Source organism: Equus quagga, chromosome 15, assembly GCF_021613505.1.
Source record: "Equus quagga isolate Etosha38 chromosome 15, UCLA_HA_Equagga_1.0, whole genome shotgun sequence".
Classification (NCBI taxonomy): domain Eukaryota; kingdom Metazoa; phylum Chordata; class Mammalia; order Perissodactyla; family Equidae; genus Equus; species Equus quagga.
In genome coordinates this window covers 77,093,103-77,119,700 of record NC_060281.1, presented here as the reverse complement: position 1 = coordinate 77,119,700, position 26,598 = coordinate 77,093,103, and the positions used below count along the sequence as shown (strand labels likewise).

Sequence of the window (26,598 nt, the reverse complement as noted above, 5' to 3'; positions counted from 1 at the left end):
CCTTGGCATCTGTGGCCACTCTCCTCTGTCCTCACGGTCACTTGCCCCCAAATGTTTCTTTACAGCAGTACTGAGGGACAGCTGGGAGAAGGCTTGTCGCCTTTCTTCCCAGCTGCCTCAAAAGCAGGCATGCAGGGCTGGGGGAATGTGGGGGAGGGGATGGCCTCAGGTCAGCTCCAGTTGACCCTGCTCCAGGTGAGGCTGCCTCTGCTTTAAAGGTCAGGAGCAGGCTCGACCATGTTGAAGCAGTGAGGCCCCATTAATGCAAACGTACCTACATCCAGGAAGCCAGCGGCCTGTGCTTGGGATGGTATTTATTTCTCTTGAATGTGAGAGTTAAAAGTTGAAATTACAAATTCCTCCTTAGCTGAAGCCTGAATACTTTCAGTCCTAAGTGTCCTTCCAAACAGTGTCTTAGAAAGTCCCAGAAACGGGCAGAAAGTGACCGTCATGCGTGTGGAGACTGGCATAGAAGATGGTGGCTGCACCTCAGCTAGGCGTCACGTCAGGGCCTCCACCTGCACTGGGCATGGGTTACAGCAGCTTTAATGAAGCGGGAGAGGAACTTCCCTCCACTGACCAGCTCCATTTCTGAGCCTCAGTTTCCTCCTCTGAAACATGGACATAAGAGCAGCAGCCAGCTCACAGGGTTATGGTGAGGATCACACAGCAACATGAAGCACTTAGCCCAGTGCCTGCCTGGCTCAGAGGCTGACTACTGTTACCACTACTGTTGCTGTTATTACTGAAAACGCCTGAGGAACTACTTACCTCGAATGCACCTCCCACAGCTTCTGGTTCATCCGATAATCCCACACAGAGACCAGGCCTTCCTCGCCTCCGCTGACGATTTTCCAGTCATCCATCTGGACTGCGGAGACCCCGAGTTGGTGGGCAGAGAGCGACAGGGCGATTTTGTCAGTGCGGAGATCGTGGATCCTCACCCTAGAAGGCCCAAGACAAGCACAGAGGAGGCAAATGGGATTAAAGCCCAGGATGCACACTCCTCCTCGGGTGTGCTGGTCTGTGCACAACGATGCTACGAAAATAGCATATAAAATGCTTTCAGTTGCAAACATCTGAATACTGATATCAAACTTTTATGTCCTTATGAGTACACTATCCCAGGAGGCCAAGACACAACAGAAATGAACTGTTCACAACTATTTAATCAGAATGATTTAAAAGCACATAGAACAAGACAGACCCAGGACAAGTCTATCAGCTGCCCTGTCGCTAACTTTATCTGCTCAACAGGGAAGACACCTGCCCTGGGCCCAAGTCCATGTGCAAGGAAGTTGAGATGTGACGGGCACCGTGCCTCCACACGGGTGTCAGCCTATGAAGACTGTCCAAAGGGTAAGCTGACCGCCCAGCACAGTAGTTTTGCTGGTAGAATAATATTCTGTTAGGGACACAAGGTAAGTCAGCTACACTTGTCTGCAACCCAAACCCTCACCTGGTTGGGAAAACAACACTTTTCGAGTATTTAACTCTGATGACTCTGTAAGTTCATCACCATCTTGTCGAAATTGGGAGAGAGAATGAGTCTATACAGATGGTCCCTGACTTCTGATGGTTCGACTTACAATTTTTTGACTTTACGACGGTGGGTTCCAGCCCGGAATTCAATCTACTGTTGAACTGCACAACTCTGAGATGAGGTCAACTTTGGGATTCATCTCACTTCAAACATTTGCTGAAGGATGAATATGTCTAAATAGACTGTTCTGTTTTTTTTTACTTTTGAAAAATACACACACACACTTAAATAAATCATCTTGTGAAATAACACTTTGTGTGTGTAAACTTTTCTACTGCTTTAAAAAAATCCTTGAAAACTGTTGCTCTTTTTCAACTTCTTACTGTAACAATGCATTTTCAATATTTACAACTTAGGATAGGTTTATCGGGACATGAACCCCACCCCAAGTGGAGGAAGATCTGCAGTGGGCCGAGCGGGACTGAGTCACGGTGAGAGTGCGTGGACACGAGGCAGTCACTCACCTAAAGTCCTGGAATAATTACCTGCCTGGTAATGATCTGAATTTAAGAACCTCTTTAAAAACTACTTTTTATGCAAGTATATGCTGAATTTCCACATAGAGATAAATTAGCTAATGAGATGGAAATCTCGTACCCACTAGAAATACCAACATAGCTAGTTCCTCAAAGAAGCCACAAGAGCTAAAGTTGCAGGTGGCAGACTCGCAGTGCAGCTGAGTCTGACAGACCCTCTGCTGCGAGTCCACAAGGAGAAGGCGCACTGCCCTGGGAAGACCCTGCCGTCTAGCCGGGAGCTGGACAGACGTGATGCTAAGACTCTGAGTGTGATCGTAAGCATGTGTTCAACACAAAAAACATGGTGAGAAGGGATTGTGTGAAACACATTCTGTGTCCTAAACTCGTAGTTATCTGAGTGTGTGCACACACACACACACAAATTATTTTCAGAGCTGTGAAAGGAAATTATTTTGAACTGAAAATTCTATACCTAGCTTACCTACCAAGGATGAAGGTATAATTAAGACCTTGTTTGTAACAGAAAATGACTCAAAGTGAGTTACCTGTGGATACTCTCTGAAAGAAAGTGATGTTGCAAAAGACCAGAAGGACTGTGAGGAGCCAACACACAGGCCACGTGGTGACGTATACAACAAACACTGACAAGGCAGCACGAGAAGACGACGGCTTACGTGAGGTCCGAACACGTCTGCTGGGCCAACAGATGCAGTCGGAGCAGACCCACCTGTTAACAAGAAGGGCTGCACACGGGCCAAAGAAAAGCTCAGTCTGTGCTACGCACAAAAGGTACGTATGCAAATGACAAGGAAGAGAGGTGACAATTCCATACCAGAAAAGGCACATTTCAGAGCAGAAAAGAGCATTTGATGAGAGTACTTTACAACGATGAAGGGTACAGTTTATTAAATGTTTGGTAAAAGTTGCCTAAAAACCAAAATATTACATGGACCTAATTTTTTTTGTAGACAGGTTTTTTTGTTTTTTTTTGGGCTTTTTTTTAGTAATTCAGCTCCTTTAGCCATGGCCATCTATTTAGGTTTTATATTTCTTTCTTTCCTTTTTTTTTTTTTTTTAAAGACTGGCACCTGAGCTAACAACTGTTGCCAATCTTCTTTTTTCTTTTTCTCTGCTTTTCCTCCCCAAATCCCCCAAGTATATAGCTGTAGATTTTTTTTAGCTGTGGGTCCTTCTAGTTGTGGCATGTGGGACACTGCCTCAGCATGGCCTGATGAGTGGTACCATGTCTGCGCCCAGGATCTGAACCGGTGTAACCCTGGGCTGCCGAAGTGGAGCACACGAACTCAACCACTCGGCCATGGGGCCAGCCTCAGGTTTTCTGTTTCTTGAGTTAATTTTTTAAATCTCCAAATTTGAAAACCTAGATGAATTAATGACTTTCTAGGAAAATAAGAATTACTAAAACTGACATAAGGAGATAGAAAATCCAAATAGATAAAGTAACAAAGAGCAAGCTGGGAAAGCTGTCCAGGAGCAACAGTCCCCGCAGGAAAAGAACAAGTGACACTGGCCCGACCAGGAAGGAACGGCCCCCAGGGCTTACACACTGTTGCACAGCACAGGAGGAGAGCTTCCCAGCTCTCTAGGGGAAGCCAGCATTCCACTACTACCAAAACCCAACCACGAGAGCTGGACAAAAGACAACTGTGGATCTGCATCAGTGCTAGGACCCCAATAAAATGTTAACCACCAGAATCCACAGCAACCTGCTACAAACAGGCGGCATCCACCTCGGAGCTCTCAATACAGTTCACCCTACTGCTCTAACAGATAAGAACCACATGGCCACTACCACGGGTGCTGAAAAGAAACTTGATGAAATATAACACTGATTCCTAAGGTAAAGTCTTTAAGAAATATAGTGATCCACTTTTACCATTATTATTTCACATAGTTTAAAAAAATTAGATACAATTAGATAAAAGAAGAAAATGAGAGTTGGACAAATTTATCATCAGAGATGACAATCCAAGATCATTCACTACTAATAAATGTAAATTACTATGTCAAAATCAGTAACTATCTTATGTACAAACAAGCACTAGTTGTTTTAAAACCACTAGTTTTAAAGATGTAACTAAAGATCCCACTTATAATAACCATGAAAGGGAAAATTCCCTATAACGATCTCAACTTGGAGCTCTACCATCTACATTACACCAAAATAAATTATACATGGCTCCAAGGGTTAAACATAACTAAACTACAAACATATTCAGAATAGGGACGGCCTTGCTAAACATTAAAAACCCAGAAGCCAGAAAGGAAAATATAACTGTACATAAAAGTGTTTAAGTTTTTCCCACATGGGGGTAACATAAAGTCAAGGCAAATGACAAACTGGGGAAAATGTCTGCAACAGAGAGGACTGGCTAATTTCTTGAAAAAAAAAAAAAGACTTCCTTTAAAATTGATAGTAAAGAATGACAACCCAATATTAAAATGAGAAAAAAGATACAAAAAAACAGTTCACAGAAAAAGAAATACCAACGACTTTTAAACATGTGTAAGATGTTCAAGTTCACTGGTAACGAGAGAAATTACAAAATAAAACTACTGTGCAATACCACTTGTCAGTTATCTACTGAGCCAAGATAAAGTTTGGAAATACACTCTAAGGGACCCTCCATGCTGATCAGACCTGGAGAGAGAGGTCCTTACAGACAGCTGATGCGAGCAGAGATCTTTCCTTGGAGAGTGATTTGGCAGTATCCAACAAAATGAAAAATATATGTCACTTTTTCTTTTCCCTTTTTTTTTTTCCTGAGGAAGATTAGTCCTGAGCTAACATCTGTGCCAATCGTCCTCTATTTTATGTGTGTCACCACCACAGCATAGCTGACAAGTGGTGTAGGTCCACACCTGGCATCCAAACCCGAGAACCAGACTGGCAAAGCAGAGCATGCTGAACTTAACCACTAGGCCATGGGGCTGGGCCCCTATACTTCACTTTGGGCCTGGCAATTCCACTTTTAGGAATTTATCTAGGATATGTCTAATATATGTGTACAAATACACACATGCACAAGGTCATTAACCCACAGCAATGTTTTTCGTTGCAAAAGATAGGGCTTCTGTTTCAGACAACTTGTTGACCCTCCCACTGAAAATCACTTAATACTGCTGGATAAAATATAACTAATACCTGTTTGGTGGTCTAGTGGTTAAGATTCGGCACTCTCACCACTGCGGCCCAGGTGTGTTTCCCGGTCAGGCAGTTGTCATACATGGTGGCTGCATGTGCTGTGCTCCTGAAAGCTATGCCCACCAGTATTTCAAATACCAGCAGGGTCACCCACGGTGGACAGGTTTCAGCGGAGCTTCCAGACTAAGGCAGACTAGCAAGAAGGACCTGGCCACCCACTTCCGAAAAAACTGGCCATGACAACCCTGTGAACAGCAGCGGAGCATTGTCTGATAGAGCTGCCAGAACGTGACAGAATGGTACAAAAAGACCGAAATAGAGTTCTGCTCTGCTGTCCACAGGGTCGCTAGGAGTTGGACTCAACTCGACAGTAGTAGGAACAAACACCCTGTTAAACGCACTGCTGAGCTTACACAGTAAGTGGCTTCCCCAGGGCCCAAGCTGAGAACCAGCCTGGAGAGCTTGAGATGCAATGTCCCTGGCCTGTGTGCATATGTGGTGGGGCTGAGGCTGTTGGCAGGTGCCCATCTCAGGACCAACAGGTTTGGATCTCACTGCAATGCAGAGGTGAGACAGTAAGACATGGGCCCACCCACAGTGGGGGGTGGGAGTATTGAGACTCCTGCCTTAGACAAAAGCAAAATAAAACTTCTATAAATGAAAACATAGTCCCTGAAATCAATTTCATTAGACTTGACAATTTTGTGAATTAGATGATAAATCTGAACAATTACATGGAATGGAGCACAAAGAGATAAACAGATGAAAAATGTGAATGAGGGATTAAGAGACATGACAGATAGAAGGGGACAGTTCAGCATATGTCCAAAAGAAGTTCCAGAAGGAGAAAATAGAGTGTATGGCAAAGAAGCGATATTCAAATAGTTGATACTTTTCCAGAATTAATGAATCACGCACACTCACACTCAATGAGCAGTAATCAGAATAAATAAAAAGGAATACATATCTAAGAGTATCATAATAAAGTGGGAAAATGCGAAAAACAAGAGGTCTTAAAAGCAATGTAAGGAAAAGAGACATTCCTATTAAGAAACAATAATTAGACTGACAGGAAAAATTAGAAATAACATTTAAGCTGTCATGAATTTGAGTGAGTCAATGTGGATGGCACAAGTAACTAGCTCTACCCACTGAGTGCTAGTTAAAGCACTTCGGGTACATCCATACAGCGGAGGCCTGCACAGTCCTCAGAGGAGGCAGATCTATACTGAGAGGAGCCACGGCCCCGTGAAGAGCACCGGACCCAGCGGGCTGACAGGTCGGGGCGGGTGGAGATACAGGCGTCCGTGCTGTGCGGGTGCAGACGCCCTCTGGAGAACACTACTGGTTCTGCAGTCACAGCTGAGGAGGCTGCTCAGGCTGCTCAGGAAGAGAAGTTCCCAGAAGACCAACTTCTCCCTACATATGTCTCTGTGCTTTTGACTTCAATTTTGAATATGCAGGTTACCTGTTTAAGTAAAACTGAAAAATTTTAAAGATAAAATTCTAGAAGGACATACTCGAGTTCATGATAGCAGTCACTTTGGAGAAGAGTGGTAATGGAAGAATGAGGGAATAAGGTGGCTTTTGCTTTTTATTCTAGATGCTGCCATGTTGTTTAAGAAACAAGAACTCATTCATGGCTGGGAGGGGCACCCGGAGGCCTTCCAAGGTCATGCTCTGTGTCTTAAGCAGAGTGGTGGGTGCACAGGCGATCCATTATTCTCTAAATTGTACACATGTCATACACACTCCCATATGTATGCTCTGTTTCATAATTTCTAAAATAATATATGCATCTATAAGTTAGGCAATGTCACATAAAACAGGATTTTAAAAACATGTAGTCTTAGAACCCAGAGGAGAGAGCCATTCATGTTTCCTGGCTAGGACATGGAACCAAGTAGACGATGCAGACTAAGGAAGAGCTCTATTACTCCAGCATGCCATTCAACCCCCACTGCCCAGTGAGGGGTCTGGGAGGGAGAGCTGCAGAGAGAGCCGAAATAGACTGCAAACAAAGGCCTCCCTCCATCAGCATTTACAGACACCTATGTGCAGGCACTTGTGGGCAAGAGAGCTAAGGAGGCTTGGGCAGAGAATAAAGAAACGGTCTCGATGCTGTGAAAGCTCTGCCTCTGGGCTACAGCTGCCCTGCTTACTAAATGGGAACTTGGAAAGAAGGGGGGAAGAAATTTCTAGCCCAAATACTTTCCAGTGCATATTTGGTTAATAATGCTGATTTTCATAAAGAGCTCCTCTGTTGAATATTTAGCCTCCGTAATTTACAGTTTGGCTGTTAAGGAGACAAAGGCAAACACAAATCTGGTCCAGAAGTTCAAAGTTTGCCATCTGTTTTCCTATTGTATTTAGATACCAGCATGGATGGCTCCAAACAAAATAAACACACCAAAAGATACAGCACTTGTGTATTTTATATCTGTAAGGAAAACAAAAGTGGGCCAAGGCAGACTTGAACTTCTCCCCACAGGAAAAAGGAACAGCATTTATATGACATCTCCTTTGAGAGGCATCACTCTGGTTTCCTGTCTACAGACAGAAAGCAAACAGCACAGTCAGTGTGTGAAGTCCACACGAGCATTCAGACTCACATGAAGAAACCGGGGTCTGCCTGGAACATCTGACAGCATGCAGCACCAACCTGAACCACAGCACACCTTGGCAAAGCCCGCACCCTCAGCGCTCAAATCAAATACTTGATGCTGGGAAACAGGTAGCACAGCAAATGGGCACAAAAATATACCAAGACAACTGATTCCAGGGACAAAAAGAAGCCAATGGTAGACACTGTGATCTCTATCTAGTGAGTATTTCATCCACTTTGCCCGTTGAAAAGAAAAATAATTGGTCCGAAAGCTGTAATTGTATTATGTTTAATATTCATGGTTCAGTCTGGAGGGCTGTTCCAACACTCCCTCTCTCCAGTCCCTCTCTAATGAAAATCACACCATAGGAGTCAGCTCTAGCCCGCCAATTAAAACAAAAGACACCAGAACCTTCCAAAGACTCCAACAGAGGAGCATCCATCTGATGGGCAGGAAAACGTGCTGGAACTGAGAGGGAGGCACGCTCTGGTTGGTCCTCTGCTAGGAGCTTTGAATGACTTATAATAACTCTTGCAGATGGAGCAGGCACAACATTTACGCCCCGCTCACTCTCTCTCTAACAGCAGGCAGCAGTACCAGCAGCACACCACAACTTCGTACTTGTCAGGGCCAGAAGTAAGCTCTGAGACTCTTTAATTGGGGGTCACAACTCAGGGCTCGCTTCCCATTGGTTTGGATGAAACAGTCCCATATAATAATAAGGCAAACTGGACTTGAGGGCAAAGACGAAGCCTCTTCAGACTCTGGCTTGGCAGTTTCATTAAGAAGGACCTGACCTTAGGCTATATTTCTATGCAGAAAATAAAGGGAACAAGCAAGAAAGCATTAAAACGTGGGCTTTTTTTTTTTTTAAACGACCACATTAATCGAGAAAATTAGTATTTTTTTAAAAAAAATCAATACATGATTCTATTTCGTCTCACTGAACCTGGGCTATTAAAGAGGATTTTAAATATAACCTTATAGGCCAAAATGATGGCCTTTGGTGAATGACTCATTTTATTATTTAATTCATTTAAACAGCAACCAGGACAACATTTTCAAGGTAGAACTGCCCAGTTTAATCACACAGGCTATGCTCAGAGCCCTCTGTATTGGAAAGCGCTCTGGCTGAAGTGGAGCGTTCTCTGCGTCCTGCCCCGTAAGAGTAAGAAGCCTTCACACTCATCACTTAACCCTTCCGGACCTGCTTCCTCAGCTGAGCCAGCGTTAGATGGTCTTGAAGGGCTCTGCTAGACTGAACATTCTGCGATCCATAACGAGCCAGCCCATGATACTAACTGCAGACAATAAGATGATGTACATATAACACCAAAATAATAAGGCACATGATCCCAAACTGGAAACACAGAAACATTTAGCTTGATATCATTTCAAATTTTAATCAGATGAGTATACCTAGAATAACCTCTCGATTTTATGGTCAATTGATTTTCAACAGTGGTGCCAAGACAATTCAATGGGGAAAGAATAGTCTTTTCAACAGATGATGCTAGGACAATTAGATATCCACAGGCAAAGGAACGAGGTTGGACTCCCACCTCACGTCGCAGACCAAGATTAACTCCAAATGCATCACAGACCTCAACGTCAGAGCCAAAACTACAAAAATTCCTTAAAGAAAACTTAAGAGTAAATCTTTGCGACTTGGGTTAGAAATGGCTTCTTCAATATAATACCAACAACACAAGTAACAAAGAAAAAACAGATAAATTGAACTTCATCAAAATTAAGACCTCTTTTGCTTCAAAGGACATCATCAAGAGAGTGAAAATACAACTGACAGAATGGGAGAAAATATTTATAAATTATATCTGATAAGGGATTGGTATCCAGAATACATAAAGAACTCTTACAAGTCAATAAACAAAAAGACAACCCAATTAAAAAATGGGCCAAAGATCTGAATAAACATTTATCCAAAGAGGCCAAAAAACACAGGAAAAGATGTTCAACATCATTAGCCATCAGGAGAATGAAAATCAAGACCACAACAAGATATCATTTCATACCGTTTAGGACAGCTATAAGCAGAGACAACAGCTAGTACTGGTGAGGATGTGGAGAATTTAGAGCCCTCATACACTGCTGGTGGGAATGTAAAATGGTACAGCCATTTTAGAAAAGAGGCTGGCAGTTCCTCAAGTAGTTAAACATAGAGTTACCATATAAGCTAGTAATTCCATTCTTAAGTATATACATACTTAGAACTGAAAACATACATCTACACAAAAATTGGTACTTGATGGGGCTGGCCCGGTGGCATAGTGGTTAAGTTCATGTGCTCCACTTTGGTGGCCCAAGGTTTGGATCCCAGGGGCAGACTTATATACCACTCGTCAAAGCCATGCTGTGGCGGCATCTCACATACAAAGTAGAGGAAGACGGGCAAGGATATTAGCTCAGGGACAATCTTCCTCACACATACACAGAAAATTTCTACTTGAACAAAGCAGCATTATTCATAATAGTCAAAAAGTAGGAACAACCCAATGTTCATTGACTAATAAATGAATAAATAAATGTAGTATATTCATACAATGGAATATTATTTGGCCATAAAAAAAGAATTAAGTAGTGATTTAGGCTACAACATGTTTATCTTGGAAACATGATTCTAAGTGGAAGAAGCCAGCCACAAAACGTCACATATTATATGATTCCATTTATATGAACTGTCCAAAACAGATCCATAGGGACAGAAAGTCGATTACTGGTTGCCTAGAGCTGCAGAGGTTGGGGGTAATGGAGAGTGACTGCTAATAGTTTCTTATCTGGGGTGATGAAAATGTCCTAAAACTGACTTGGTGATGGGTGCACAACCCTGTGAACTTTACACTGAACTGTACAATTTAAATTGGTGAATTGTAGGCAGTGAATTTTATCTCAATAAAGCTGCTAAAATTTTTAAAAATACACTTGAGATTACAGGGAGAAAAAGGCAGTGGGCTCTGTTGGTTTGGTGAATCTTGCCCTGGCAGCCCACCAGCCGCCTGACGTGCCCTGACCACTAACTCCTACTCTGACTCTCCCCAGCAGAGCACTGATACGCTTCTCCATTCCAGATCCTGGATTTCCCAGGAAAGGAATGAGCAGATCACAGAGAAGACTGACAGCAACAGAATGGGAAGGGACCTCAACTAATTCAGCCCTCTACTGCCGGCTATGGTATTTATTTAAATCATTTAAAAGAAAGTGGGAGTTCTGATTCTGACCAAGATGGAGACAGCCCACTACTGCCTCTGTCTTCTGCTGCCAACAACCAAAACCTCTGCACAAAACACCAACAGCAAATACCTGAGGACTCTGGAGAGTTACTCAACATGGTGGGCTGTGGAGGAAGAGGCCACATGGGGCAAGGCTTCCCATCTCCCCCCAGAGACTTGCCCTGAGTGCGAGCTCCAACAGCAGAGCTGTGTGGTGGTACAGGACTTGACGGGGCGAACCTTCAGCAGAAACTCCATCTTCCTCAAGAACCAAGGAAAGGGTCCCTGCCCAAAGAATGTGTGCAGGGGGTCTCTGTGGGGTTTCCCCCTCTTTCTCTGTGCCTTTGCCCCAAAGGAGGTCCCTAGTCACAGAGCCACACGGTGGAAGTGATGCAGGCAGGTAAAACTCTGAGAGAAACCCATGTTCAGGTCAGAGGCCCAGGGAAAGGAGCCTCTGAAGGCTGGAAAGCATAGGGATGAAGAGAAGAGGAAACTGGAAAAGGCGAGCCCATCATACAGTGTATGACTGCACACGGATCCCAGGCTCATGTCTCAGCTGCGCAGGACAGATACAAGCAGTACAGCGAAGGCTCTGAGAAGACAGGTGAAACGGAAGAAACCGCTGCCACCTCAGACCAACCTGTGAGTGGCCCGTGTGCAGGACAGGGCTGGAGAAGCAAACGAAGGCTCTGGAAGTTGACCTGACACTGGAATCACCACCCACAGAAGGCAAGACAGCACTGCAGTCGGAACCTGACCAGGTGACGGCCAGCTTAAAGAAAATCTCAACGTTCTCCAGACGACTGTGTAGTGGGACCCAAAGTGGACACACCGTAACATTCAAAATGTGTGGGATATGACCCCAAATTACTTGACATTACCCCCTCTCCCCCAAAAAACAGGAAAATCTGACCCATTCTCAAGGGAAAAAACAATGAACAGGTATCAACCCTAAAATAACCCAGATTTTTGGAATTATCGTCGACTTTAAAGCAGCGATTGTAACTGTATTTCAAGAGGTAAAGATAAAATGATAAGCAAAGAATGACACTCTAAGCAGAGAAACAGAAACTATGAAAAAGAACTCAATGGAAATTTTGAACCAAAAATTACAAAATCTGAAATGAAGAATTCACTGGATGGGCTCAACAGAAATTATGCAATTTGAAGAACAGAAACAATTAGGAAAGAAAATGATCAGAGCTTCAATGACTGGGGAACAATATCAAAGGGTCTGACACTGACATCACCGGAGTCCCAGAAGGAAAGGAGAAAGGGATTAGTGCAGAAAAAATATTTGAAGAAATAATGGCCGAAAACTTCCTACATTTTGTGGAAAACATAAATTTACAGATTCTAAATGCTCAGTGAACTCCAAACAGAGGTGAAACTAAAGAAGAAACAAAGTGATCTATTTCCTGCAGACTTTCTCTTCGTAACCCATTCAAGCTTCTGCTAAATGTTCTAATTCCTAAGCTATTTGTTTTTGCCTTCATTAAACAAATACATACTTTCATTTAATTGAAAACACCACTAATCGTAAGAAGCACCATTACTTTACGTAACATTTTAAAGTGCTGCCAATTAATTTTAAGATGCCATTGTAAAGGACACATCCTGATTTCACATATATGAAAATGTAAAAAGAAAGAAAGAAAAGAAAACTGCATGTTAAAATAAAGACAGAGCATAGTGCTGAGCACTCAGCGAGCACTGGGCAGGTACTGAGGCAAGGAGAGAAGACGCACGCAGCCAGTCCTACCCTGATGCACACCACTCCCCCTCCGAAACCACTCGCTGCTATTTCTTCTTGGTTCAACGGGAAAAGACAGAGCACGCGTTTAGAAAAACTCACTGATCTAGTGTTAAACTCTTGTGCAGCGCCACCCCCACCCCACGCCCTGCACTGTACAGCCCTTCCTGCCCAGCAAGGGAAAGCACAAACCAACAATAACTCGGTCTCTACCCTAATCATTCTCTTAATATTCATCAGACTCTATTTATCCTCTGTTTTTTCTGGAAAAGGTGACAGGCTAGGTGAGCTATTTTTTCATTTTTAATTCCAGCCTATTTTCCCCCACTCCCCCCCAACAAAATTCCTTGCAAAATTCCACCCATGTTTGCAAACTAACTCAAACTGATTTCCTTACTTCAATAAAAATTTACTTTATTTTTGTCTTAACCTTGCACATTTTTATTTATCTTTAGAGTCCATTTAATTCTCAAATTATTTATAAAGTACTAAGAGAATGTAGTGGAAATCCAGGCTTTTAAATAAAAAAAGGAAGTTCCAGGGTTTCTTAATTGCATCAGCCATTAAGTGACAGCCAAGGACATAATTCCCTTCATAGTATTTGGCCCCTTACTCCCACTTTTGAAATAAAACGTAAGCTGTACGAGCTTGGGTGTGCATCTCGAACAAGATCCTACTCAGAGCTATTAAGGCCTTTAGGGAAAAACCACCAGACTCCCCCTCTGCTACATTTAAAAGTCTAGATTCCTCATTCCTTCCTTTTCCAGAGATACAATTTAACCCCTGTGTTTCAAATTCATATTGCTAACACTGCTATTCTGATTCATAAGCAACAATCTTCTATGTGACGGCGAGCCCCTGACATACCAGCAGTGGTCAAACGGCCAGCACACAGATCGAGGAGTGCCCTGATCAAAGGCCACTTTGGATAGCCCCTCCCCAACTCCAAGTCACTAGTCTCTTCTTTTCATCCATTGAGACAGAGGGTTTAAAAAAACATAACATTAGTTTACTAATAAAATGGACTTAACATGGTTAAATCTAGACTTCAAAATGACCAGAGAGCCCTCTTACACTGAGAATTTAGCTCCTCTTCCAGCAAAGGGGATGGAAGCAGGCAGCCCCGCTCCAGAGGAAAAAGTCAGCTTTACTGGCTATAGAGCTCTTCTAACTGACGGTACGATGTTCGGCTGACAGTGGTCATGACAATCTGGCTTTAACTGTGCTTCCAGAGCTAACCGAACTAAGTTAGGCAGAAAACTGAGGTCTCTTCTCTTGAACACCATGGTTTCCTGTGAACCGAGCTATAGCTGAACACGTAAACGCTCATGCTGTAAACAAACTCTGAAGCATAACCTACAATCCCAAACTCTTCCATTTGGATGCCCCAAAAAGCCCTCTGCATTTGCTCTCCTGGAAAGCGAGTAGCCGCTAGGTCCCTGTGGGGAGATCCTATCCCATAAGCTTGGAGGCTCTGTACAGCTCAGTCTAGAAACGAAAATGTGCAAGTAAAACTACAAACCGATTTGTTGCATTTGCTGTGCCACATGTGGGGCTACTTATCAGCCTAGTTGTTTTAAAGAGAAAAACTGCCTGGACATACACTGGGGAGTTCAATTCTCAAGCACTGGAAATATCAGCCATTTTAGGAGACCTTGAGAAAAAATGATCGAGTATTTCCTTTCAATAAAGCGTACTCACTAAAGGAAGGAGGCAGTAGAGGGGTGAAGGTCAGGAGCTGGAAATCTTATTTGACAAAATCATTATTTTTGCAAGCTGCTGCCCTGATGCCACGGAGGTCTGGGATTTGGCAAGAAGGAGTACCCGCCTCACAATCTGACCCCCCCACCAAACAGCCGGCCACCTGCAGCCCAGGGCCGGGCCCGGGGGAGGGGGCGCCGCAGACCCTGGCCTCCAGCCATGCTACCTCTCTCCAGGGCACTGGATCAGACACGGCAGATAACCAGCCAAAAAAAGAAAGAAAGAAAGAAAAAGGAAAAAACAGGGGGAGAGGGCGCAGGGAGGGAAAAAACCTAAAATTTGGACTCAGAGGGTCTTTTCAAACACTTTTAATCCTTTCACGCTGATGGCTCCTGGAGCGTCCGTGGCTGGCACTGGACCCTGTACGGGGAAAATCCGACTCCCTAAGCCAGTGCGTTAAAGAGAAGACTGCTAATCAGCTAAATAGAAACTGGAATCTGTTCACATGAAGTCTCTTTTTTCCCCCATCACCAGAGGGACGCCATAGTGTTCTGAAATACACTCTTGACATCATTTGGCAGGCAACCCTATTTTGTTGAACATGATTCATCCCTTAGGTTATTGTTTTTAATATTAGAAAGTGAGCTTTTAAATGCCAAACAAATTTTGCAGCAGGGGGACAACAGATATTCTGAGTGGTCTCACTGGACCTTCCACCAACTGCGTCCACCAAATGGCTTAAAAGACAACCTTCCCATGGTGTTTCAGAAACGAGGCAGAGACACAGCTCTATCCAACTATTACCTAATACAAGACTTTGTTCTCCAAGTTCACAGAGACGGTATTTACGGGATCAGGGCTGAACTCAGGTGGGCAAAGCTGGAGAGTGAGAACTGAGGAGTGTGAGCAGTAGAGGAGATGAGTGAGCGCAGCGGAGGCTGAGGGGCAAGGCCTCAACGGAAGCTGCTGTGGCTACAAAATGCTGCTTTGTACTCAGACATACCTCCTGTCCATGTTGCCACTGACCATGAGATTGGGAGGGCTGTCCCGCAGGTTGACGCAAGTGAAGTCACCAAGTGCATTGCCCAGCTTCGAAAGGCAGCGTTCTGCTTCCAGGCTGTACACCAGGATCTGGTGGAGGAAGAAAAAGACATGGGTGCACAGTACATACAGCAGACCTAACGCAACACTTCTCACTTCAGCACCGTCCAGGGCATGAGCACGACAACTCAGCTCCTGCTAAGGAAGGTGTTCTGCCGCTTAACACCCTGACCTTCTCCAGGTAATGACAGTAAAGGGATATGGCTATTAAAATGACAAATGGAAGTACAAAAGAACATAAAGAAAAATTCAAAGAGTTTCTCAGGTCAAGGTGCAAACAAACTCATAGGGCACAAAGAAAAATGCCGAATGGGGAAATTAGGTATCCCAGTTTTCTAAGAGGAAAAGAGGCACGGCAACTACCGAAGGGTCACTGACTGCTCTGCTCCAGAATTAATGGGGATGCTCAGGAGAGACAGGAACGAGCAGATGAGCCAGCAGGCCTTCTCTCTCTTATTCCCCTAGTTATTTGGACCATAGAAGGTAAAAGAAAGAACAGGATGAGCACCCAAGGAGAGGAAGCTTGCAAAGGTACCACCAGACAATTCCTTCAGATGAAACTACAAACCAAACACCCTGTCTTAGTCCCAAACATTTCTCTCTTGAGTCCTCTCCACTCGCTAACTTTAGGAAGCTCTGTACATACGCTGTGGAGGCAAACAAGGTGCCCTTGATCTCCAGATGACACATTCATTACATCTCAACACTTCCGTGCCTTCCCTCCAGCAAAAAGAAAAAAAGGCTCTTACTAAAAAAATCTCAGTAATTGAATTTAACTTAATTCGATTAACATTAAATGCTTGCTATGGGTCAGTTACTGTTGTAGGTACTGAGGACACAGTCCTTGCCCCAAAATTCTCAGTTCAAAAGCCTCCTCATTAACACATACACACTTCTGAGTATGCATTCTATTTTGTTGATCATGTGGTTAAAATTAATCACTGAACTCAAAAATCTCAATATCAGTATTTTGTAGAGAAATTCTCCTTTCTTACTTAGCACATGCATGAAAATGGCGTGCTTTCTTTTTCTTGCTAACCCATACATTTATCACTTATCAGTATACAGATTCTTTTTTTTTCCTTAAAGATTGGCACCTGAGCTAACAACTGTTGCCAATCTTATTTTTTCTTTTTTCTGCTTTTTCTCCCCAAATCCCCCCAGTACATAGTTGCATATTTTAGTTGTGGGCCCTTCTATTTGTGGCACGTGGGACGCTGCCTCAGTGTGGCCTGATGAGCAGTGCCATGTCCGCGTCCAGGATCCGAACTGGTGAAAACCTGGGCCGCCGAAGCAAAGCGCATGAACTCAACCACTGGGCCATGGGGAAGGCCCCTACAGATTCTTATTTTAGTAGTGAGAAGTTAGTAAATTGTTTCCGCCATAAAAACCATCCATCTCATTGTCAACACACCTTTCTAACGAGTGAATCTTTGTTAATTCCTAACAGTCAAAACAACACTATAATATTAACTATTGCCAACAGCATCTGAAAGGAAAGAGGGCAATTTCAAACTTAAAAATGGCGTCTTAGTCCATAAACACTATTTTATTTTTACTTTCATGCAGTTAAAAATTAAAGTTTCTGACTGAGAAAATTTCAAACATTCTAAAATATCCAAAATAAGATTACTCTTCCAAGTAAGAGCATAGAAATAAGTCTTCAATCTACAGTGAATAACCTAAAAAGTACATAAAATCAGCTCCTGAAAGGAGAAAAAAAAGTAATAACAGCAACCTCATGGTCTATTATAAAAGTAGTATCTTGCACTTCTGTATCACTAGAGAGCTTTCAACAGGTTTCTTGGACTCAGTATTTTCTCGTTTTTAAAATACTTCAACTTCTATAGCAGGAGCAGGCCTTTAAAATGTAAACTGTCCATAGGTAAACAGAAGAATTCAACTCTGATACTGAGTCAGTTCGTAGGTCTTCACTTTTTCTAGAAGTTCTTTATTGACAAGGAGATGGATCATCTCTGAGGGATATAGTGAGATCTAATCCCTCTCCAAAAAGACTCTCAAATTCATCATAAAGACATCGAGTTAGTAGTCGAGAGTCAAGTATTTTCTAAAATGTTTAATAATTCAACGAATCAGAACCATCTGAAGAGCACCTTTACCATTACGTTTAGTTAAAGACCACAGAGATTAGAAAACACATTACCCAGCTCAAAGGCGAGTCTTTCCACATTACAAGTCCCTTAACGACCTTTACCATTCCTCCCTCCCTCCCGCACTCTCTCTCTTTTAATAAGGTTGAGCAAATGGGACTTCATTTTATCTGATTGCCACAGACTAGTGAGATTAATTATTCATGCTCACACTCTCCCTCTTGTTAAGACCATGCATTAGACTAATTTTTCTCTTTATTGCCCTAGTTGGGTGAGTCTCAACCCATGGCCACTTGACTCACTCTCAGAGATGTATGGATAGGCTGCAAAGAAGGAAAAAACTACCCATAGCTAAAATCTTGGAGAGAATGTTCTGCACTAATGTGACTGCCAAATCAATAGATGTTGCTGTGATTTTTTCTTTTAAGTACCACACGTATGTTACAAAAGACCTTAAATAGTGACTACAGGGAAAATTTTTATAGGAGTCAGATGTTTCCTTAAGAATCATCTAAAATGGCTAAACCATGTTAAGACTGGTGGATATTTTGCAAAGATCACTACAGGAGACGCAGCATGTAGTCACAGTACACGGGGTGGCTATCCTTTCTTTCTGGCTTCCAGGTAGGTCTAGAGGGGCAGTAGGTCGAAGCAAGCATTGTCTTTAAAAAGAACTTTTGCAGAAAGTTCTCGGTTTTTCCTTCTTACAGATCTTAAAGTATTTCCATAAATCCTAGTCTTAGAACTTTAACTTTCAATTTGGTTGATTATTCAGATTTCTCTGAAATCTATTTCTAAAAAAATCTTTTTTCTAATTTCAAACATAATACATCTTGCCACAAATTCTAACATAATTACATAACAAAAAGTGGTAGCCTTGTGTATAACTCTCTCTGAAATGACCACTTGAACAGCTGGGGCATATACTGCTGGACGACTTCTAGACAAGTCTGTTTGGTCTGTTTCTCTCTGTATGTGTGCGTGTGTATAAAATTTTCCTTTGCTCTGAATGGGATTATTGTTCTAGAACTTGTTTTTTCTATGAAATAACATGAGAGTGCTTTCCTTGTTAGTCACCATAGATAGATCTTGTTTTTTCTAATGGCTACATAGAGTTTTTCTATGGATATATAATTCCATATTGATGGATATTCGGGTCGTTTCTAATTTTTTAGACAAAATAAATAATGCTATAATGTATTCAACAGTCAGTCAAATACGCATTCCTCATCTTGCCTGCAGCAGGCACTGGGATGAACAGGGATGGCGGGTGATGTGCAGAAGTGCAGCCTGCTGCCAGCTCAAACACTCCACCTCTTCGCCAGCTGGTGCACGGCCACCAGCTGTCCTGTTCCTCCGTACATGGTACTCGCCTCTCTGAGGAGACCCACCTTAGAGCCGCGTCCCAGCAGCGAGTGGTGTAACGGCAGGGGCCGCAGTGTAGTCAGGAAGCGGGCAGTGGCACAGCCCAAAATCTGGGAAGCATCAGCAAGTGCCCTGGTGCAGGCAGGCCCTGCACCTCCCAGGTGTGGCTGGACCATTTAGTGTTTCCAGGACTGGCTTTCCAACCAAACCACGAAGGAAAGAGCTGAGAAAAGGCTACTGTCCCTGCAGTGGAGGGAGTGCAAGGCAGGCCGACTTCCTCCTTCACTCAGGGAGAACTGGATTTGGCACTGCAAACGTTTTCTAAACCTGGAACTGATATTACCCTCATAAGTAAATAGGAACCACATGCATACAGAACTCACTATGAAGAGATTACAGAGCGTTGCAACCCGGGCTTTTGGTCATGTACTGCCGGACGAGGCGAGGAACTCCCTTTGTGTGTCCTTTGATGAAGTTTACCCAAACAGTGAGTCTTCATGCTCCGATTTCTGCCAAAGGCATCACACCACCACCAAGGTCAACCCGAGCAGCTGGCTCACCTCCTCAGAACCCCAGCACCGCCTCTCCAAGGGGTGAGGAGTGGCCGCAGGCTTCCCCACAAGACTAGAGGATTGAAAGAGGCGCTGCGGATTAGAGATGATCTGTCACCATTTTAAAAAGAGAAGTGACAAAGAGAGCAAAAGTTAGGAGATGCTGTGGTAGACTGAGGCAGAGTAAAAGATAAAAGGCATGGGAGGAAGATTTGCTTGAAATTCTTGGAGACGACAAAGTCTATCTACTTCCTTTTCTGATCCCTAATGACCCACCCTCTATCACTACACATATATTTTGCCCTTCTGCCAGGGGAAAGTCGTGATAAGAAGCTGAACTCTAGAGAATAAAGCAAATAATCCTTATGCTCTCTCCTCTTCCATCCCAGTTAAGCTTACTGTGCTCTCTTTGTGCTCTTAGCAGAGAGTTCACTCCCTCCTTTCAGTGCTGAAGGTGTTCACTGTCTACACACTTCATCTGGTGTTCCCAAGGTACAACTGTGAACCGTGCAGTAGCTCCCTCTGACTTTCTCCCAGACCCGTGGTTCTCAACCACTGAGGGGAGGAGAGTCACCAAGAGACTGTGATTTCAGCAGGTCAGCTGAGGCTCTGTTACCAAGTGCCACTCCCCATGTTGTAAAACACTGTCCTAGCCTCAGACTGTAAGTTCCTTGGGGCAGAAATGCTATCATTCACTCCTGCAGCCGTGACTAAGGGCCCAGTATGTGCCGGGCGCTCAGAAAGTGCAGGTAGACTGACTGACTGGTACACATTTGGCAAACCCAGAGCTTACCAGTCTGGCACATAATAAAGACTCAGATATCCCTTTTTTGGCTTAACACATTCCCCCATTTCTGGATGTCTAATCTTGCTGCTGGCTTGTACAAGGGAACCACTTCATCCTACTCAAAACAGAAGGAGGTCCCATAGATCTCTCTCCATAATAGCCAGATTCTAGAACCCCCCAAACTGTATCCAGGCCTAAGGTTCCACCTTTGACAACACAGCAGCCCAGAATGGCTGGAAAATCCTCCTGTTCACAAACATTGAAAATGCTGGAGAAGATTCAGTCTATGAACAAACCTTCCTTCAAACGTTCTAACTCCTAAGAAACCAGAGAAATTCCAAGGAGCCAAAAATGAAGAGAGCACTAGAACCAGGAAGGGAAGTGGCCCTCAGGCCAGGGGCTGCTCTGGGGACACTGCTCTGCCAGGGTCAGGGGCCCAGAGAACTGTGGAAACAGGAGGCAAAGTTTCCAGCCAGCACCAAGTGGAACATCAGAACTGAGACCTTGGCATAAAGCTGGGGCCCTTACATGGCTATATATACACTCAGTGAAAAGCAAGCTAGGAAAAAAGTCTGTGCACTGGTGAAGAGAGCCGACCCAGAAACTCGCTGGCCTCAGGGTCAGCTCAGGATGGACCTGTCTGCCCAGGGTCTGCAATCACACACCTGCCCTCGCACAGGGTCCAGTTTGACTTAGACCACCTGTGAGGCCAAAAACCCCATGCCTAGTAATCAAAGCATTTTCAAGTTGGTAACACGCCTCCCGGTACCTGGCAGAATCTTCTCAGGAGGAAGACGCTCTCAAGCCAGGCCCCTCAGGTGATCTACAAATCAAGATCAGCCAAATATGAGCTCACATTGAAAAAAAAACCCAAATACAGAAGGAAACAACTCATCGTAAGTGAGAGGCAGAAAACAAACAGAAGACTAGACTTCCAAGGACATCAGATATTTATCAGGTAAAGAATATAAAATACACATGCTGAAAATGTTGACAGAAATAAAAGAGGGTAAGGGGTCAAAAGCAGCTACACTGATTAAGCAGCTTTGAAAAACAGAGAATTTCTAGGAATTAAAAACATCAACAGATGAGTTAAAGTAATTTGAGTCCAAGGGAGAATTTGGTGAACTGGAAGACAGATTTGAAGAAATTATTCAGAATGTAATACAGATAGACAGCAATGGAAAATATGAATGAGCCACGAACAGCACAGAGGAGAGAAAAGTTGGTTTAACACACACCTAACCTAAGGTCCAGACAGAAAGAACAGAGAGAATGAGGGAGAGGAAAATTTGACAATGGTTGAGAATTTTCTACAACTGAAAGGAAGGAAGCACAAGATCCCAACAGGAAAATACAACTAAAGCCACACCGAGAGACATAAGAGTGAAGCACAGAAAACCAAAGACAAGGAGAAGATCTTAAAGGCAGCCGAAAGAAGAGAGAGTCCTAGGAGGGACTGACAGAGTGATAGCCAACTTCTCAGTGGCATGGATGGAAGTCAAAACCAATCATCTCTGCAAAGGGCACAGAGAAAGTAACTGTCAACCTAGAAATACAAAGGACCAGCAAGACTACCTCAGAATGAGGGGGAAATAAAGATGGTTTTTGGATAAAAACACAGTGAACACTTGTGGCTAAGAGATCCTCACTAACAGAACTTCTAAAAATTATACTTTTACATGACGGAAAATCATTCCAGAAAAAAAAGCCTGAGATGCTGGAAGGAAGAGAGGAAGATGCAGGTAAATGTGCACAAAAGGACACAAAATTGACTATACACAGCAACAACGATGCTGATTTGGGGTTAAATACATAGAGAAAATGGTATCTAGTCCTTCTTGTTCCAAACAGTCAAGTGCCCTGAATCAGGGCAATGTATCATGCCCACAAAGATGCCAGATGCGCAGCATTAGGGTCTGGAGTGAACAGAGGCTTCCTTGATTACCTGTACCCAGTCTGGCATAGGAGGGACTCAGTATGTATTTGATGAAAGAATGAATAAATGCTACACATCTCTGCCTGTATCTATCGATTACACGGGAACGACACACCGGCCTTACAGTATAGATATGTTCCACGCATACAAATGAATACATTAAGTCAATTTGTGTTGCACCAACAGCAACCTCGCTAGCTGTTTCATAGGTGGGAGGTACAGTTTCATTCAGTACAGATCTTGAAGTACAAGACTAGCCATGCTCATTTTTTAGAAATAAAAGACACAAAAGAAAAAGACCTCTCAGTCTTTGGGGTAGGATTTACTCGTGGAAATGACCCAAGTTGCTATTCTGACGAACATAAATGTGACCATGAAAATGTGAACTAAAATTTCACTACACAAAATGCAGAGTCTGCATATCGATGTTCACATACAAAGCTAAGCGAACAGCCTCCATAAATTCACAGATGAGCTAAGATTTAAAAAAACGAGGAGAAAGACAGACAATTGGGGAGGGAGGGGGAGCTAGCGAGAAAAGAGTAAATCATACACAAAATAGCCAATAAAAAAATAAAAAAGCAGTTAATATACATGAATAATGGATGTCTGATTTAAAAGCAGTTTACTCCGATATGATGTAATTTTTGACAATCAGCCAGAGAGACTATTTTGTAAGTCCTTGCCAGAGATAAGTCAGAGCGTGAGGCTTGGTAACAGGCGTAACTGTGAACATGTGGAAAATGACTTTCACCACCATCCCAAAGGTGACTTTCTGTTGGCAAACAAAAACTTGCCTCTCAGGTACACTTAGCAGCAGCAACCAGCAAGATGTAAAGCTTGAAGAAATGGACCCCTGACACAAGCACAGATCCCTGAAACGTAGCACCCCCTCAGCAGTTTCCATGACATGCTTCTGGCACAGTCCAAACTCCAATGCAGAACAAAGGGAGAAGCAGCCTGGGCTGCTTTCATGTTTAAGTTTTAATTGGAGTGACAAGCCCACGAGGCCCAGATATTTCAGGGATGGGACGGTGTTGCTGAGCGTCGCCAGGCACTGGGTAGGCAAGGCCCGTGTGCGCTCCCCACCATCACGTGCCAATGCACCTGCAACCCCCGCTGTTCCAGGACTGGACTCTGCCCGGGAAGGCACTGCCAATCACCACAGACTGTGCCAAACGTGGGGCTTTGTGATGTGGGCAGATGTCTACAAAGGACCAGAGCGAGGCCAAACCAACACCTATTGTGACCTAAGCCTGAAAAGACCCAGAGAGCAGGAGTACGCTCGGGTGCAAATGCAGGCAGACACCATCCAAATCTCTCCCCCGCACAGCCATGGAGCTGCAAGGAATAAGGAGGGCAGCTCTGCTCTGTGGAGGACGCAGAATGTGCTCTCCATTTTGCTTCGGGGATCTCTTTAGACAATCTCTGTCTTAGTGTTAGAATGAGGAAAAGAGATACAACTACAAAGAACTGGTTAAGGGGGACATGAAATGAATGGGAAACGTTCATTGTCACAGCATTTACTCCAACGAAGAGGTTATAATTATTATGCAAATGTTCAACTGAAAGCCGAAAATCCTCACATCCTCCTTTTATGCTCCCAACAGGCCTCACCATAATGAAGAGTATGGACAGTTTCAAAGCACTTCACAAATATTAACCACATGTAACTAATCACAGTCCCCATGAGAAAGAAAGTTGTTATTAAATCTATTTTATATAGGGAGGAAGACAGGCTGCAAACCATGAAATGAACTCTTTAAAATTAAAGGTAACTTGGACACTATTTTTCAAGTGGGAAGATTACAAGTGAGATGATGGTAACGTGAATATCTCTGTAAGCCTAGAGACTTCCTTAACACCGTACATATAACTCAGGATATTACACTGGCTTGGTTATCCATTTTCCCTTCACTAGCCTGGCAACTTCTAGTCTGGTCCCAAGTTATACTGGACAAGGCAGAATGTTGCTAAAATCAGATGACTGAAACAAATGACAGCCGATGGAGGAGAGTGGAAAATTGCAGTGAAGAGTCAGGGCCTTTGGTGTAGGGCAGACCGTCCCCCGCAGCTGCCCCCCTCACACCCTGGAGGGCACAAGGAACTTTAACAACACTCTCCGGCACACAACTGTACCAGCACAGGGATGCTTAGCATGTCTGCACATAAAGAACACTAGAGATACTGTTGAGAGCTGTTGTTAATGATCATGATATGCCTTTCACACAAATCCCTTCAGGATATCATTCCATTTGATTTTCACAAGCACTAAGAAGAAGACAGACAAATTCTACAAATTTTATGCACAAAGAAACTAGGGCTTAAATAATTTTAAGTAACTTGCCCCAAATTCCAACAGCAGCTGCAGAAGCACTAGGCAGAGCCTGGCTATTATCATTCCTGTGTCGATGTTTGCCTCTACATTACAATGCCTTTTCCTGGTTCCTGGCAAGAATGGTTATTCATAGTGGCTAATATTTATGGTGTTCTCTTATGTGCAAAATACCACTGTGATGATTCTCTCACCTGATCCCCATGATTCCCTAAGGTGGGTATCATGATTTTATTCACTTTACATATGAGGAAAGGAAGGTGCAGAGGTCAAACCACTCAGACAGTTACGAAGGTCTGGAACAAGGATTCAAACCCACGGATGGACTTCCAAGCCCATGCTCTGTAAACTTCCCCCCAGGGTGCTCCAAGTGTGGACTAGCAGCCTTGGGCACTCATAAGACAGGCAGATCCTCAGGCCCTGCCCTAGACTTACTGAATCTGAAGCCTTGGGGGTGGGGTCCAGAGATCCATATTTTTCTGCTATCCCCTGGCTTTTGAGAACCCTGCACTACACCCTACACTGCCTCCCAAGCCAAAAAAGAATCTCAACAGTAAAGAAGTGTTACTCAGCTATAAGTGCTCATTTCCTGCCTTCCGACTGATGCCAATCTGGTTAAGAATAGTGCTGGGCAGTAACAGTATCAAAAAGGGAGATGCAGACCCTGTGTACTATAAGAATCACAGAAGGAGCATGTTCCCTGAGAGCCAGAAGAGTTGGGAAGGTTCCTTCTGATGACTAGGACTCTGCACAGACCTTTCCTGACAGGCCAGGGAGAGACAGAAGGGGAAGAGCGAATGCTCTTGCTAGTCAGGAATAAACGTGGCACATTCGGGACTGCGCCAGCTTGGCTGGAGCGAGGGGCTCACTTTGGAAGTGCAGGATGGAGAGCAGGAGCCTGACGCCCCCGGTCTTGAAGGCCAGGCAGAAGGCGGGCACCAGGGCCTCACCCACAGTCCTCAGCATGCAGCCATCGCTCTGACAAAACCTGAAAGAGACCATGAGGAGAGGCACCGATGGGTGGTACAACAGCACAAAGGTGGGGAAAGGGCAGGGGAAAGTGAGGCAGGGGGGCTGGGGAGGAATTATTTCCATCATACATTTTAAAACTTATTATGAACATGAGATAAGAGTTCACATCCTAAGGAAACACCACAGTGCAAAGAGGTCACCCAAGGGAACAGGTGGAGCCTGGGCCAGAGGTCCTAAACTAGACAGATCCAAAGAAATCTGGGTATTGAATTTGGTCTGGGTCGAGTCAGTTGGTCCCATGTCAATGGACCGCTCTGGAGCAGGAGAGGTGAGCTGGGGCTGGAATCCCAGCCACAGCAGAGCTGCTTTCTTCCGAGGGTTCCTGGCCTCGACTTAACACACTGCAAACCTCATCACTCCTCCCAGAGTCCCCTGATTTGGAATGCGAGCGCTCAAACGCAGAATGAGGTGGAGCTCTCCTTTGCCTGTCTACAAAACCAGACTCACCCTGGAAATTAACACCACAGCGGGAGAAACTTTGCATCCATCTGCAACTCAATAGTTGGTAAGTTAATCATAAATCCACTCTCTAACACAGTGCCTTATAGAAGACTGCAGGGCTGAGTAAAATTAATAAATCATATTCATCTATGTACTGAGTAAAAAGCAAAAGTTCTCTAATTTGTAATATTTTGTTAGTCTAGTTTAAACTGCTATGTGTATCTGAAAACAGTAAAATGTCTTAAATGTTCTGAAATCCCAATTCACACAGACCATTTTCTGTGCGCCCTCTTTCTCCTGCCCTCCCCTAAAGCAACACCAGCAGTCTCCAGGGTCTGGATGTGTGGACACACACCGAGAGCGTGCAGCCGAGTCTACAGTGCTGCTGCTTCTACTTGCAGAGCAAAGGCAAACATTTTCAATGGGTCCCCCAACCTTCATTAACTGAAACAGAAGCTGAT

General features: G+C 43.9%; 1 protein-coding gene across 1 annotated transcript in view; it reads right to left on the bottom strand.

Moving 5' to 3' along the window:
- Positions 1-26,598, bottom strand: part of FBXW8 (F-box and WD repeat domain containing 8) — a 112,945-nt gene that overhangs the window by 5,764 nt on the left and 80,583 nt on the right. The window contains exons 8-9 of the mRNA XM_046638852.1: positions 15,479-15,606; positions 772-945 (exon numbers count right to left, since the gene is read on the bottom strand). Of these exons, the coding sequence (XP_046494808.1) occupies positions 772-945; positions 15,479-15,606 (302 nt within the window). The remainder of the gene's footprint in view (positions 1-771; positions 946-15,478; positions 15,607-26,598) is intronic.